Source organism: Eucyclogobius newberryi, unplaced genomic scaffold, assembly GCF_026437365.1.
Source record: "Eucyclogobius newberryi isolate DKJ021-1_F unplaced genomic scaffold, fEucNew1.0.hap1 SCAF_3, whole genome shotgun sequence".
Classification (NCBI taxonomy): domain Eukaryota; kingdom Metazoa; phylum Chordata; class Actinopteri; order Gobiiformes; family Gobiidae; genus Eucyclogobius; species Eucyclogobius newberryi.
The window spans coordinates 31,599,177-31,614,963 of NW_027315945.1; the positions used below are offsets into that span (position 1 = coordinate 31,599,177).

The 15,787-nt window shown below is 41.5% G+C and overlaps 1 protein-coding gene across 4 annotated transcripts in view; it reads left to right on the forward strand.

The window, feature by feature from the left end:
• The window catches only part of ddr1 (discoidin domain receptor tyrosine kinase 1), a 78,507-nt gene that overhangs the window by 40,399 nt on the left and 22,321 nt on the right, over positions 1–15,787 (forward strand). For all 4 annotated transcript variants that reach the window (XM_072460070.1, XM_072460071.1, XM_072460068.1 and 1 more), the window contains exons 4-8: positions 1,911–1,986; positions 3,733–3,885; positions 4,183–4,330; positions 7,776–7,878; positions 10,037–10,223. In XM_072460070.1, coding sequence (XP_072316171.1) covers positions 1,911–1,986; positions 3,733–3,885; positions 4,183–4,330; positions 7,776–7,878; positions 10,037–10,223 — 667 coding nt within the window. The remainder of the gene's footprint in view (positions 1–1,910; positions 1,987–3,732; positions 3,886–4,182; positions 4,331–7,775; positions 7,879–10,036; positions 10,224–15,787) is intronic.

The window sequence follows — 15,787 nt, forward strand, 5'->3', positions numbered from 1 at the left end:
TTCTAACTAATGTCTACTCATTATTAACATGAACAAAACCTTAACTGAAAACAAAGACTTGTCTCTAAAGGTTTTTAAGTTTGTTTGTTGAAACTTGGCGCTGCTGTTGCTTCACTTCTCCTCTGCACATGCTCAGTTAGGGCAGAACCAGCAAACATCCTTGACTCCCACACGGGTTTATTCAGCGTGGTTTAAGCTCAGATCCATGGGTTAGAGGCTGTTTGGTCCTCAGAGCATGTGCAGAGCTCTAAAACAAGCTGATGTCCGCTCTGGTTCTAAACGCTCATGTTAGAGGGCGGAGCATGAACGGGCCTCTGAACACAACCTCAAATTGAGCAGCTGCGGGAGAAGAAGAACCAAGCTTCCCACGCAGTATTGCCCAGCGGCCTGTAGGGGCCACTAAAAGACTTAGAGTTACTTCAGCCAAGCTTCAGCAGCAGAAGTGAGGGGGAAACGGGCTTATTTGGATTTATTTTAGATTGCCTTGGTTGCCCTGACCACACGCCACTGCCTTTAGATGCCAGTTGAATCTGTGCTACTTCTATTATTATTATTTCATAAATTTGGCTCAGAAACGTTTTGCACAGAAAGTTGCAATAGACAACACAGGCACAAGCACTTTCACACTCATCAAAATGAATACTAAAGTAAGAAAGATAACCTGGGGTGGACTATGAATAATCCAAGACAAGAACCTGACCAAACAAGTCAAAATCAGGACTATCGGGATCAAACCAGGACAAGTGTACATGAAATCGTGAGAACATTGAAATTATGAAAGATAAAAAATGAAATATTTGGTCACGTTGCCCTCCCCTGTTGGCTAGAAACACAAATGAAGGCAAAGAATAAAGGAGCAAATGCGTTACTTGGCAGCTCAGTGTGCGGTAAGTTGATCTTTTTTGGATGGCGCGCTTCGCTCTGAGCGGTGCCCGGCTGCATTCCTCTGCTGTCTGTCCCGGGACACTTTGGATCACAGATGGGTTACGTGATTGACTTTTGTTTACTTTTTTTATCGTTGTGGCTCATATTTCATTTAAAGAGATGCTGCCTGCTCGCAAGAGATGTTTAATACTGATATATTTATTATTGGAGTAAGAAACATTCACTTATGTTTCTTACTCCAATAATCAAGTCAAAAGAATCATTAGAGAAACCATTTAGCTTGAAACGAGAAAGAATAATAGGCCTATTGACATAAGTCTGTGCTAACTTTGAAACAAATCAAAACCTGGATTAATGTAAAACAGTGAATACGACTGAAATAAAGGTTCAGATTCAGAATTTAACTGATTTTAACTTGAAAAAAACTGCAGTATGAATTAACCTGGTCTAAACCTGTTATAATCTACGAGAACAAACCAAATCAAATCAAACTCAGGCCGTGTCTAAAGTCTAAACCAGGTCTAAACCAGGCCTAAACCAGGTCTAAACCAGGTCTACAATTAAACTACCAGATATTTTAAAAAGTGGTAAACAGTTCAGGGCTCGACAGGACTAAATATCAAAATATCAAGGATTAAAACTTTTGAGAAAAACTGCACTAGAACAGCTTCTACTTATGTGGCCTTATGTTATTAAAATGAAAATGAAAAATTCACTCATAATCAATCATCAAGCTCGGCAGTAATGAAATTTAATGATATGCTTGGTTCGGAAGTTTTATGCCCCTTTAATGTATTCTAATCCTACAACATCTGGTATTTATATGTAAATCTCTGGTTGTTGTTATATTTTTACATGTTCACCGCACTGAAGTCTAGTGTACCCGAGTTTACTTCTCCTGTCTCCTTCTCGTGGGTGTTTTCATATGTTGTGAAACTGGAATACAGAGCGCTCTATTGTCTTCTTGCCTAACAAAAACTTTTCCCTCACACTTCATCAACAAACTTGAACTCTCCCTTTGTCAGGCTGAGCACTGGAGAGGGCGATGGAGCCTGGTGTCCCGCTGGAGCCGTCTTCCCGTCAGGATCAGAATATCTTCAGGTGGGATTTGCATGTTATTCCTCCATTAAAGGTGCAACATATGTAGTGGAGAGGTTATTGATCTTCACAGGATGACGTTACACTTATCTATCTTGCATGTATTCATTAGGCATTTCAGGTGTGTCCGTGGAGTAAGATGAGTGAAATGCCAATTGGGGTTTTTGCACTGTAGGAAACCTTTTCAGTTCCTGCTACTTTTTTTTTAATACCAGTCCCTATTAGTAGGAACTATAGGACTGGAGTCACATTTGTGGACTTCTTTAGCTCTTACACTTTGGCAGGTACTTTTCCCGGAACCACAAGTACATACACAACGCTGCCATTGCTGGACAAACATACAGATCATTTATTAGTAAGTAGTAAATAAAATGATGAATAACGGGGAATTATTGATAATCAATCATTCGTTTGTTTGTTTGACCATTTTGGGAATCACAGGTGAATGTGCATGGCTCCTACAGCGCTCAAAAGGGAGTAGGAAAAATAAACTTTTCTTGACCTACTACCACTTAATTAAATATTTAAATACAGATGCTAATGTTAAAGCACGTTAGACTTTCACCCACTGTCTCTGTGTGAACGTGTTCCTCACTTTTTGAAGTGATTGAAGTGCGTCCGTGACTGTGGAACTCCTCGAGGTTTGGTCGTTTTTCCTTGCCTCGAAGGACGGTCTAAGGACAGGGGAGCTCGGGAGGTTTTTCTAAGGACACGGGATGCTGGACATTGCCAAATCCCTATGAACATTGTTCAATCTGTTCTCACTGTTGCCCTTCGAGGCAACCGCTGTTGTGATTTCGGGCGTTAAAAAATAAATGGAATTGAATTGACTAAAAATGGCACTGGGGCTGTAGGGGCACCGTTCTCTCTCAGCTCTGGTGCCGTTATGTGTGAAAATGACTGTGGAACATTCCTTATAAAACGATGACATTTCCACAGTCTGTACCAGAGTTACATATTTCACCTTCTAGTTTGTCATTGTGGAGCATATTGTTTCCGAAGAGGAGAAACACTAGAATGGACGGGTTCAATCCAGCTCAGAACTGCTGTTGTGTCCTTCACTAACCTCACCTGTGTCTAATGTGTTGCATTGTGATTATGAAGTCATATTTGGCATTATTGTGCAAGATGGAGGAGTGAACAGAACTGTCTAGATACAGTGGGTGTTGTATTATAATAAAAAAAAAGATGGATTAACTTTTCTCATTATTATCATTTTAGAGCCGAGATGCATTGTTGTAAAGTCGAATGTCATGCGTTGGAGTCAGCGTGCAGTACCTCATTACTCTCCAGTCCAGTATTTATGAATAATAGAACAGTCCCAAGACACATTTCTCCAACAACCAGTATTTCTTTGTGAATAATGTCATGTATTTAAATAGTTTCCTCCAAACACGTGATTTTCTGGTCCTCCATTCATCTGTTATAACACAATTTCCTTCTTTTTCCCTTTTACTTTCGATATATCCAGTTGAATTGTTGTTAAAGTCAGTAGTAAAGTCAGTATAGATTTATGTAGGTTTGATATGATTTCCCTGGAGAGTTAATACAAATTTAAACATTTCCCATTTTCAAACTGTGAATGTAAAACTGTGAAAGAAACGGTTGAAAGCGGTTCTGCAGTTTCTCGCCCATTTCCCCCCTCATTTCCCCCCCAAATTTGCTCTTATGATGACTAGAAATGCATTCACTCACTCTACTACAAAAGAAAGTTCCGGGACTTTAACATCCTTTGTGTTCTGTCTCCAGGTGGACTTGCGTAAACTTCATTTCCTGGCCCTGGTGGGGACACAGGGCCGTCACGCTGATGGACACGGCCGAGAGTTCGCCCGAAGCTACAGACTCCGTTATTCCAGAGACGGCGTGAAGTGGCTCACCTGGATGGACCGCTGGAGCCAAGATGTGGGTGGCTCAGTCTCACTCAACACCGCAGCTACTTTGTGTCCATGATTAAGGACACATAGTATGCAAAATGTACTTCTTTGAGCTTTTAACCAAACATTTATCCCTCATCAGAAACATAGCTGAAGTTGTATTTAGCTTCATTCATGCTTATGTGAAGAATGTGATGTTACCATACCTTTAAAGCTTCAAAAGTCAATTTAGCATAATATGACGTCTTTCAATCAAGAGATATTTCAATTTGGAAGAGTTTTACTATCATTTTATGTCCGTTAAAATGCTGTTTTTGTCCTCTAGGTGGTGCAGGGGAATGAAAACACCTACGACGTCGTACTGAAGGACCTCGGTCCTCCGATTGTGGCTCGTATGATTCGCTTTCACCCGCTGTCCGACCGCGTGATGAGCGTTTGTCTTCGCGTGGAGCTCTATGGCTGTGTTTGGAATGGTAATTATCTTTGCAGATTATAATGCGCAACCAAACCTGTTAAGACCAGTCAAACGTTTTAACGACTAAGTGCTGAATGAGGCAAAGCGTACCCTCAGAAACACACTGTAAAATGCTGGCGAAACAACAGCTAAATAAATACTTTTGAATGGTTGTAATCAACAAATCACCGCAGCCCTAATCTGATATCTTTCAGTGTGTTTATCAGTCAGCCGTTTCCAGATTTAAGTCTATAAAAACAAGTTAATTACCGCCATAGATTATCCTGCGCTAATCTCCTCCGAATAGGGCTTTAACATGTCGAAAACTTGTTAACCTTGTTGTTTACATCGTTACAAACATGTTCTGAAATGGGTGGGACTCTTGTAGTTGTTTTGCAGTACATTTTAAATATTTTTTTAAATACTAATGCTCCTTGACAAGATTAATTTGTGCATTTATTAATTTTATAACACATAAATCACAAGTCTAATCGAATAACGCTCGTCGGAGAGATTGCAGACCGCACGTTCTTCCAAATTGTTCCACAGACCTTCTTGATGCTGCCACACAAATTTACCCCATTGTAATGATTATAATATGTGCATATTTTCCTCATACACCCAGTGCATTGACTCGGAACATTCCATCACATTTACGGCCTCTCCGGGGGTCCGCACCACCAGAAAAGAAGCCGCACGGTGATAGATGGTGTTAGGCCCAATGTTACCCCAAGCACAACACTGACTAACGGAGTATTTATGGCCGGTTCACCCCATCCACCATCTTCACACGGCAACGACCCGGCTGTAAATCAGGGCTGTCGCGGGGGCTGAAACTCTGCGGCCAGATCGTCTTTTTAAAATACGCCCCATTTGGGAATACGAGGGCACTGCTACACAGTTTATCCGCAAGCCGCGAATGACACGCTTTGGATTGAGTGTCAAGTTCTGGACGTTTTCAGCATCGCATCCTGGATCAGATCACCCCCTCCGTGTTTGTTTAAAGGTGCGCTATGTAACTTTTTATGGTGTTGGGTACGCCATCTGCTCGTCTCCATGGAGATGTTATTGCCTGTGTTTCAACTGTGGCATTGAAACATATCCGTCTCCATGAAGACGAGCATCAGGCCAAGTTACAGGTCAGATCTGTGCATGTTGTTCACAGTAGTTTTGAGCAATAACAACACCTGTGATGAAGCAAATGATATAAAGATAAGTTGGATAAACCTCCACGGACAATATGAGCTCTGAAACGTCGCGATATAAGCACATGCACAGAACAGGCATTAAGAATAAGAGTCACCATCAGCAGCACACAGTCTGCCACAGAAAAGACAAATATTCCTCTAAATCCTGTCCTTTAGTCCGTCAGTAGCACCATCTGTACCAAGCTTTGCTCTTGTGGTGCAGCGTTTATGCAAATGAGCCGGGTGGGCTTTACGTTTTGTTTCTATGGAAGTCAACAAATAGGTGCAAAGCGGCATAAACCCATTATAAAAACATCAAACAGACTGAAGTAGCTCCAAAGCAGTTTATGAAGTTCAGATGCAGATGATTTTTGTCTTCAGATTGGTGGTAGTTGTAAACTACCACCATTTGTGCAGTGGATTGTGGGATGCCTCATAGCTCCTTAGCGCTGGTGAGGAACATCTTGAGATTCTACGGGAGCTATGGAGGAAAGCATAAAGGAGCTGTCATTTCAGAGGGCTGACGATGGAGCTTTCTCGGCTTATTTAACACATTTCGATGGAGCTTAACACTGACTTGAAATGACCAAAACCCCACCCTGAATCAGTGCTAGCGCAGCCTCTGCAGCTCAGTGAGTCTGGAAGGTGGAGGTTCTGGATAGACTACAACACTTGCATGGGCGGCAGGAGCAGAGTGGCTGTCTGATTTGAAGATCGGCGGTTTGAATGACGCTCTTGACGTAAATATCTTTGGTTGAGCGATTCACTGACCCACAGGTTGGCGGTGCGATTCCAGCTCCCTCAGGTAAATACTGTTGTTGTGTGTGTGGACGCTGCTGTGTGAATGTGGGTGAGTGGTTCCTTGATGCAAAGCGGTTGTGATTGTACTTTATTTTTCAAAACGGTGAAATCCCATTTTTTTTTTTTTCCTTTTTTGCCCTCAGGCATCTGTCTGCACTTGTATCCTTAATAAATATGACGTGAAATTAATTAAGTAATAGATTCAATAGCCTATATTTGAAGTGATTTTTAATTTGATATTTTATTTTTGGGATATTTTCACACCAATGATCGCGGGCCGGCCCTCCACTACTTGCCTGGATTCGAATATGGCCCTCGGAGGAAAATAATTGTCCATCCCTGCTTTAAATGATGAATTGTAGAGCTAAACAATGTGTATTTAAAAGTATGCGCTTATTTAGTCATGTCTGTAAAAGCAAAATGTGTCTGGCGTCTATTATGCCTGCTAACTCTGTAATTTAGATCTACAAACAAACATAAACCACTGCATGTAGCTCTGAAATGTGTTTAATAGTTCATATTTCAGTCTTCTCTCAAATTAACGTTCCTTGAAGAGATTAAAATGTGCCATGTGAACTCAGTTTGAACTAAAATCCTGATATTTATCTGAGAAAGTTCAGTTAGATATCCCTAACCGAGGATGTTCGCCCTCAACAATCAGTCTTTTGTTTATTTTAGTCAGGTACACTCCACACATGCTGATTTATGTAACAGGTGGAGTTGTTTATTATTGGACACTGAAAGTAAAGCTTTATTCTGACGTAACAGTAGTTCTTAGCGAGCCGGCTGATTAGCTGGAGATTGTAAAACACTGGATTGGGTTTCACAGTTTTAATGACTTTGGACGCTTTAGAGCCTGTTGAATAGTTTGTTTTTTTCCAATCTGTGTCTGCTTCCAATCCACACACCGCTCACTGCTTAATTTGAAATGCATGAAATGTTCCAATCCAAGCAGTGTTTTCATCAAAGGTGGTTAGTAACAGGCCACATTTACATAAAGGTGCACCATGTACGTTTTCTTACCTGCGGGTCTCTGTGGAATTGTTGTTGTTTTGCCTAGAATGTTCACAGTACGATATTAGACTCTCTTGCATTTTTTCAGTTACAATCTCCAAAATTCCCTCAAAGACATCTATTCTTAAAAGGTCTGTAGCTGATTTCTAAGTGTCTTATCCTTCACAAAACTGGAGGTGCACTGTTGGCATACTAATGTTTGTTAGTCTTTCCGTGACTGCAAACTCAACTTTGGCCTTTGAAAGTTGTAAAAAGTGCTAAAAACTCATTACGGTGCATAATCAGGATGCTGGGAATGCATTTGTTAAGTGAGGAATGAGTTTGGATGAATGCAAATTTTAAAGTCACATCTTTAAGACTGTAAAAATCACCTGTAAGGCGTTCTTTGTGCAGTGGACAAATTTCCATACAATGAGTCTTAAGTTTACCTTGACGTTAAGAGCATTTCCTTTTGTCTTCCAGATGGACTGAAGGCCTACACGGCTCCATTGGGCCACGTCATGCACCTCTCAGGGATGCCCATTTACCTCAACGACTCGACCTACGATGGAAGCACAGAGCAAGGGTGGGTTTTTCTCTGCAACTCATGTGTCGTAAATAAGAAAAGGGAGCATGGGTCTATGTATTTCTCAAGGTGATATGCAGTTTAAAGGTGCACTATTAAAGATTTAGATTTTAAATTCCATAAACATGACCCATGTGTGTCCCCAGATACAAGGTAAACATGTCCAACACTTTTAACCTCTATTCTTAATTACAAAAACATGTCCAAGTTGTTTATGTTATAATTTGGTGTTGTGACCATTATCCAATCAGAATGAGCTTCGTACGACTCTTGGGTTCATATGTTTGCATTATTTACATTAAAGGTATCTATTACATTTACTCAATTACAAGTGTTTTCATTGCTATAAAGAATCCTCTAAAACTGTGTGTGGGCTCACCTCAACTGTAACCTGGCCCTGTTTCCATGGAGATAGATAAAACAAGATACATAGTATGAAATGCCATACTGAAATGTCATCTCCACAGAGGCACGCATGGAAAAGTTACACACTATCTACACATGTTGAACTTTATTATATTTGTTGAAGATCAGGTCAACGCATTTCCATATTAGTCTTTAGCTTTAAAATCCTTTTAATTCACTGCATTGAAGTTATGGTGAAAAAAAAAGTTCCTTTGTTCATTGAACTTAATACGTGGCTACGCCTAGTAATTACTGAGATATTAAATATTCACCACTTTAATATGACATTTAAATGGCAAATTCTAGTGTATATTTCTCACCTCCGCCTCCGCCTGACTGTTTTTTAGCCTAGAATGAGCTCACATGAAACTCGCTGAGGTTTTGGGGCTGTGGTCAGACTTTCAACACTCTTTTTCCAAATTTAATCAAGATAAAGATTCCCCTAGGTTTGGGGCGAGAGCTGTCGTCACATCTGTTAACAGTAACACGGATATCTTCCCTGAAAGTTATTCTGGTGTCCGCCTAATCGAAAGGGAATTACAGTCTCTCTTTTTTCTCGCGGCGCTTGGGGATTTGAGGCGTGTTTCCTGACCATAATGTTTTGGCATGAAAAATTTGGCTGTATCCGCGCTTACATAGTCTGGGTGGTTAATGGAGCTGAAATGTTTTGCTAGCAGACGAGCTCGCAAGAACGCTTTCTGATGTAATCCAGGCGCACTCGTAACAGATGTCCATGTGTGTGACCCTCCAGAGCAGCGTCTACACTTTGATATGCACTGATTTTACTGAGCATTTTGTGGGTAAGATTTGCTTTAAGAACGGTTAAACCTCGTTGTTCATGCTGAAAAACGTATATACTGTACTGTATGTAGTCGAGTGGAAATGGTAGCCTTGTCTCCGTAACCTTGTCTCCGTAACCTTGTCTCCGTGCAGATATTGCTTTGCCCGACTATGACTCAGACAAAGCAGGAATGACATCAAAATGACACAGGAATCATGTACATTTTTATGTGTTTTTGTTTAACAATGTTGTCTGTAAATATTACTTCAGCTACATCTTCTACATCTGGGTGGAATTTATGAAAAATCTCAGTCATTACAATATATTTTAAGATTTGTAAGATAATCGTTTGTCGCTGCCCTAATTCAATGTATATATATGCAAGGATACAGACAGTTAAAGGTCAAGTTACAGGTCAGATCTGCGGATCTGTCTCTAATGCATGTTTTTATGTACTTTGAGCAATAAAACAAATGCAAGATGAATCAGTTTGATACCTCAATTTGTAACATTCCAGGTAAAGTAACTGCATGGAGGCAAGCAGGTGGTGGACCCTCCCCCAGAGGGTTACATGGTGCACCTTTAGATGATCTTGAAACCAGTTAGAAATGTCATGAAACGTGAACAATCTAGATCCCATTAAATCAGTTTAAACCAGCTAAAACTAAACCTAAAATAAGCCCTTTTTTATTAATACAAGATGTCATTTAAATGTTTAACTTTTTGCAGTGCACAGTTTAAATTTTGGCCCAGTGTACAATCTGGTCGCTAGGTTAAAAAATTACCGAGCCATGATTTACAACCAGGAAGTACAATTATAAACCTAAAAATGGCCAAACTGGGAGAAAATGTGTTACGTTTTTAGCAAAATCTTAAAATACACTCTTAATCTTAACTGTGTTTCAGTCAAATTAGAGCTCAAACCTGTCGCACACGGTCAGAACTAAATGTTGCTTGTTTTGTTTTGTCCAGGGTGCAGTTCGGAGGCCTGGGGCAGCTGTGCGACGGGGTCCTGGGAGGAGACGACTTCATCGAGACCAAAGAGCTGCGGGTGTGGCCCGGATACGACTACCTGGGCTGGAGTCGAGAGGCGCTCGGTCAACCCAGTGTCGACATCGAGTTCCACTTCGAGAAACCGCGAGTCTTTCACAACATGCAGGTGCGGAGCAGCTATCGACAAAAACGTGGTGTATACTGTGCGTGCCACTCTTTTTTTAAATCTAGTTTTGCTTTCTTTTCTGGTGCATTATCTGCTCAGGATGCTCCAGAATGGTACATGACCTGACAGAACCTCAGCCACACAAAATCAAGTGATTAACCAATCATAGAAACATAGATAGTTTTTTTTTTATCGAACAAATAAAACACAAAAATAACACATAAGACTAAGAAACAGCTCGATCGATGGGCGAAGCGCGAAACGAGGGAAGTTATTGATTTGGTTCGAGAGGAAACGGGAGGGAAATGATCGGCAGTGGTTTCGGGCTGAACCGTTTTGGCAAAATATCAAATTGCACGTTTCCTGCCGATGTCCAGGAGCACTGGCGTTTGAGAGAAGACGGAATCCCGCACCGTTCCGAGCAGTTCGCGCCCGCAGAGCTGTACTTTCACCGGGCGAAAATGCGGCGGTCGCGTGAAGTGGTGACAGCGAGCCTCAGCTGAAGAAGTTAAACGCGCATTAAACATGAACCATTATCTATTTATGTGTGCACAATGATAGACGTCTAAATGTTAATGATCCAGTGTAAAATGCTACTTGGAACGGGTTGAAGAGCTACAGGTTCTGAAGGACTTGTAGCTACACTATGCTAAACTAATCCAAGAATCCATTTCGTTTCAGAGCACGTTTGTAGAGCTCTAAACTGCAGGGTTAACAGGACATACTAATTGGACGGGTCATTTTGTTTTTTGTGATTTGCTACTGTTCAAATCGCAATGTCGATTTGCTCGGGCTGAATCCGAACACGAACGTGACTGAGAAACCCTCGTTTGAGCGGGATCCCAGACGCCCCCTGCAGTCCGACAGGCAGTAGGAGTTGATGGCCCATCGGTTTATCAGTCTAAATACAGCAGAAACTCAAGATATTGTACATTTAGCACACTTTTACGGAGATTTCAGGGTAAATGCAACAATCTCATACATAGAAGTTACACCTAACCAGGCGTCAGACGTGGTTTTCCTGGTTTATTATGTCGTTGGTCGGTTGAAGTAAATGATGTTGATAACGCGAGTGAACTCTGCTGTATTGTGAATGACAATAATCTCCTTGCACTTTTGCTGCTGATGAAGTTTCCTAATTACGGTTCAGCGACTCCGGCTCGATGGCGCTTGACCTCTATCACAGACGCTGAGTTATGTTGTTTACCGCCACAGCTCTGACGTCGAGAGTTTAACCTCCGCCGCTCAGTTTAATTAGTTTAATGTGCCATTGTTTATCGTGGGGCAGAGTGTCTGTGTTTGGGAATTCAGTGAGTTGCATCAGCGCCTGTTTGTGCGCCTGTGGCTTCGGGGTGGGATCGTCATGCCACGGAGGAAGACGAGGATAAAACGAAACAAACCGCGAGGAAATGTGACGGAGATGACGGGCTTCATTCTGCGGGTTTGATCGCAACTGCATCGTCAACATTTATGAATGAACTGCCAGAGCTCTCTGCATTTTCTATTCCGTCTGGTCGCCACGCTCTCCTTGTTTACCCCTGTAGTCTTTCCTTGTTTACCCCTGTAGTCTTTCCTTGTTTACCCCTGTAGTCTTTCCTTGTTTACCCCTGTAGTCTTTCCTTGTTTACCCCTGTAGTCTTTCCTTGTTTACCCCTGTAGTCTTTCCTTGTTTACTCCTGTAGTCGTTCCTTGTTTACTCCTTCAGTCTTTCCTTGTTTACTCCTGCAGTCTTTCCTCATTTTCTTCTGCAGTCTTTCCTTGTTTTCTCCTGCAGTCTTTCCTTGTTTACTCCTGCAGTCTTTCCTCGTTTCCTCCTGCAGTTTTTCCTTGTTTTCTCCTGCAGTCTTTCCTTGTTTACTCCTGCAGTCTTTCCTCATTTTCTTCTGCAATCTTTCCTTGTTTACTCCTGCAGTCTTTCCTTGTTTCCTCCTGCAGTCTTTCCTTGTTTACTCCTGCAGTCTTTCCTCGTTTCCTCCTGCAGTTTTTCCTCGTTTACTCCTGCAGTCTTTCCTTGTTTACTCCTGCAGTCTTTCCTTGTTTACTCCTGCAGTCTTTCCTTGTTTACTCCTGCAGTCTTTCCTTGTTTACTCCTGCAGTCTTTCCTTGTTTACTCCTGTAGTCTTTCCTTGTTTACTCCTGCAGTCTTTCCTCGTTTACTCCTGTAGTCTTTCCTTGTTTACTCCTGCAGTCTTTCCTTGTTTACTCCTGTAGTCTTTCCTTGTTTACTCCTGCAGTCTTTCCTTGTTTACTCCTGTAGTCTTTCCTTGTTTTCTCCTGCAGTCTTTCCTTGTTTACTCCTGTAGTCTTTCCTTGTTTACTCCTGCAGTCTTTCCTCGTTTACTCCTGTAGTCTTTCCTTGTTTACTCCTGTAGTCTTTCCTCGTTTACTCCTGTAGTCTTTCCTTGTTTACTCCTGTACTCTTTCCTTGTTTTCTCCTGCAGTCTTTCCTCATTTTCTCCTGCAGTCTTTCCTTGTTTTCTCCTGCAGTCTTTCCTGGTTTACGCCTGCAGTCTTTCCTTGTTTTCTCCTGCAGTCTTTCCTTGTTTACTCCTGCAGTCTTTCCTCATTTTCTTCTGCAGTCTTTCCTTGTTTACTCCTGCAGTCTTTCCTCATTTTCTCCTGCAGTCTTTCCTTGTTTACTCCTGTACTCTTTCCTTGTTTTCTCCTGCAGTCTTTCCTGGTTTACGCCTGCAGTCTTTCCTTGTTTACTCCTGTACTCTTTCCTTGTTTTCTCCTGCAGTCTTTCCTGGTTTACGCCTGCAGTCTTTCCTTGTTTTCTCCTGCAGTCTTTCCTGGTTTACGCCTGCAGTCTTTCCTTGTTTACTCCTGTAGTCTTTCCTTGTTTTCTCCTGCAGTCTTTCCTCATTTTCTCCTGCAGTCTTTCCTTGTTTTCTCCTGCAGTCTTTCCTGGTTTACGCCTGCAGTCTTTCCTTGTTTACTCCTGCAGTCTTTCCTCATTTTCTTCTGCAGTATTTCCTTGTTTCCTCCTGCAGTTTCTTCCCCTTCATCCCCCCCCTCTCTCTCTCTCTCTCTCTTTCTCTCCCTCTCTCTCCCTCCCCCCCCCCCTCTCTCTCTCTCTCTCTCTCTCTCTGTCCCTCTCTCTCTCTCTCTCTCTCTCTCTCTTTCTCTCTGTCTCTCTTTCTCTCTCTCTCTCTCTCTCTCTCTCTGTCCCTCTCTCTCTGTCCCTCTCTCTCTCTCTCTCTCTCTTTCTCTCTGTCTCTCTTTCTCTCTCTCTCTGGCTGAGTCCTTGGGTCAGACCCGCGGGTCACGTAAATAAAAGTGGGAACATGAACCTAACTTTGGCTTTCATTTTCTCTGGGGTTTTCTCTCCCAAAAGGAACTCGGCTCCTAAACCTTTAACCAGTCGTAACCCGTGTTTCCTACAACTTCAACGAAACCCGCCTTTTCCTGACACCAGGACCTCACGTCAACTTTGAAATTAGGATTTGAATTAGGGACATGAGCTTTGGGCCAAATCGAATTGTGAGCTGGTCCCGGCCCTTTTTAGTGGCATTTCACTGCAAACTGTTTTTTTTGTAAGTACTAGTCGACATTTTTAACCCAAACATTTTGATCCAGAGTCTGAATTATTTTAATTGTCAAACAGCAGTAAACGGAAACTCAAACACTCAAGCTTCAGATGCTGCACAATAATGACCCAAATATGAAATTAATCTCAATACAATTCTGAGTTCGAACGAGTTGTATCATCATGGTTAAAAAAACTCTATCAAAGTTGTCTCTATCAAGTCTAATTTTATTTACAAGTAACTTCTTTTAAAATCTACTGTTTGCCACTGAACTAGAAGTAAAATATGACAAATCCTTATTTCTAGACCAGACTAAATTACTAAAACTAAAATAAAACTACTAAAAAACTGAACTAAAACTACTCAATTCAAGACATTTTAACTAAGATTGAGGATTTTTTTCCTTGATCGTCTTGTGAATTAAGGAGTATAATTATGTATATAATTGAATACAATGTCTGCAACACAAGTATGTATGAGGTATGGCCTTTCTAGCCGCTGTATTCCCTGAAGGAGAAGTAAATTAGCAGGAGTCCGTTAAAAAAGCCTGCTCCACCACAGTATATATTGTACAAACACAGGCCGGTTCCATGTTACAGATGAAGTGATCTCACACCAAAAAGATTAGTTACCGACTCGAAATCAGAATGTTGAACTTGACCAGGGACTGCAGATGGAAACTGTCCAGCTTTAATCTGTTTTCATGAGCTTAACTTCTATACATTGTCCCTTCAAATAAAGACTTCACCAAACTAACTCAATCGTTGAACGTGGATGTTCAAGCTAAATTGTGCAGTATGTAACATTTCTGCATTGGAGGGCCGCCACCTGTTTAATACAATACTGTGACACATCCCAGGTAAGAAAAGTCACACACCATAGTACACCTTTACATTTTTTATCAAAAAATCAATATCCACGTTAAAATGTTTTTGCCCAAGGTTTCATTGTTCTGCAGTGATGTTCAGTGGCGCAGATGAAGCCCACGTGACCTCTACATCTGCTGCAGCTGTTCTTCTGAGCATTAACATGTGGATTAGTTCAGAGCCCATATTAGGTGTGAGGTTAATGGCCGAACGCATCTCTGGCACGGGGGGAAACTTCAGACAGGATGTGTTCACGACGTCATGGGCCTATCCAACGCTATTGGTTTATGAAAGAAGTAATAAAGGGCATATTATGAAACGCTGACTTTATTGAGCTTTCAGCCATCTTCCCGTTATCAAAAGCATACCCGGAGTGGTAGGCCGTCCTGTTGAGTTTATTACGACTGCGTGTTTACGTTAGCGTGCCGCGGAATGCGAGCCTCGTTTATTTCCATGGTAATTCCCTCTGCTGTCTGTACATGTCAGATACATTAGTGCCATGTGAACCGTCTCGGACTCAAAGCTATAAAGGAATGAAAGGCAATCATCAATACAAATAAAGCATAATATTTGCCCTTTTAAACTTTAAAAATCCATAAAAGCTGAATCTTAGGATTTTTTTGTTGAGCGCGCAAGTTTTCCATTGTTATCTTTTGGCGTGAACTCCTTCCAACTGGCATCAATATTCCTGAATGTTGAAATAATGCCACCACTTTTTAATGCTATTGAGGAGAAAAGAACTTGTAAAATGTTTGGATTTCACAGGAACACAATCTATGGATCGAACCTCTTTTTTGATAATAAAATACAGACATTTATTATAGAAATCGTTCTGTTCCATTGAAATGCGGCGCTTTTACGTAGCTCTGAAGAAGAAACTGTAACAAAATCGCAATGAATTGTTGTTGTGTCTAGAATAATTGGCCGTCCGTTCGTGCGTGCCTTCGTCATAAATCGCCGCTGCTTTCCGTCTGTCATCCGGGGGAGTTCCATGAGAAAAGGCAAAAGGCAGACAAGCTGTGTCAGTGTAGTTTGCCTTTCAGGTATTACATCTTAGTGACTAAAATGTGATGCTAAAACATGCCAAATGTGCATAAACACCCTTGGTTTTTCTTTTCTTTTTAACGTTGACCATATACTTTGCAGATCCCACATTCCCACACCACTT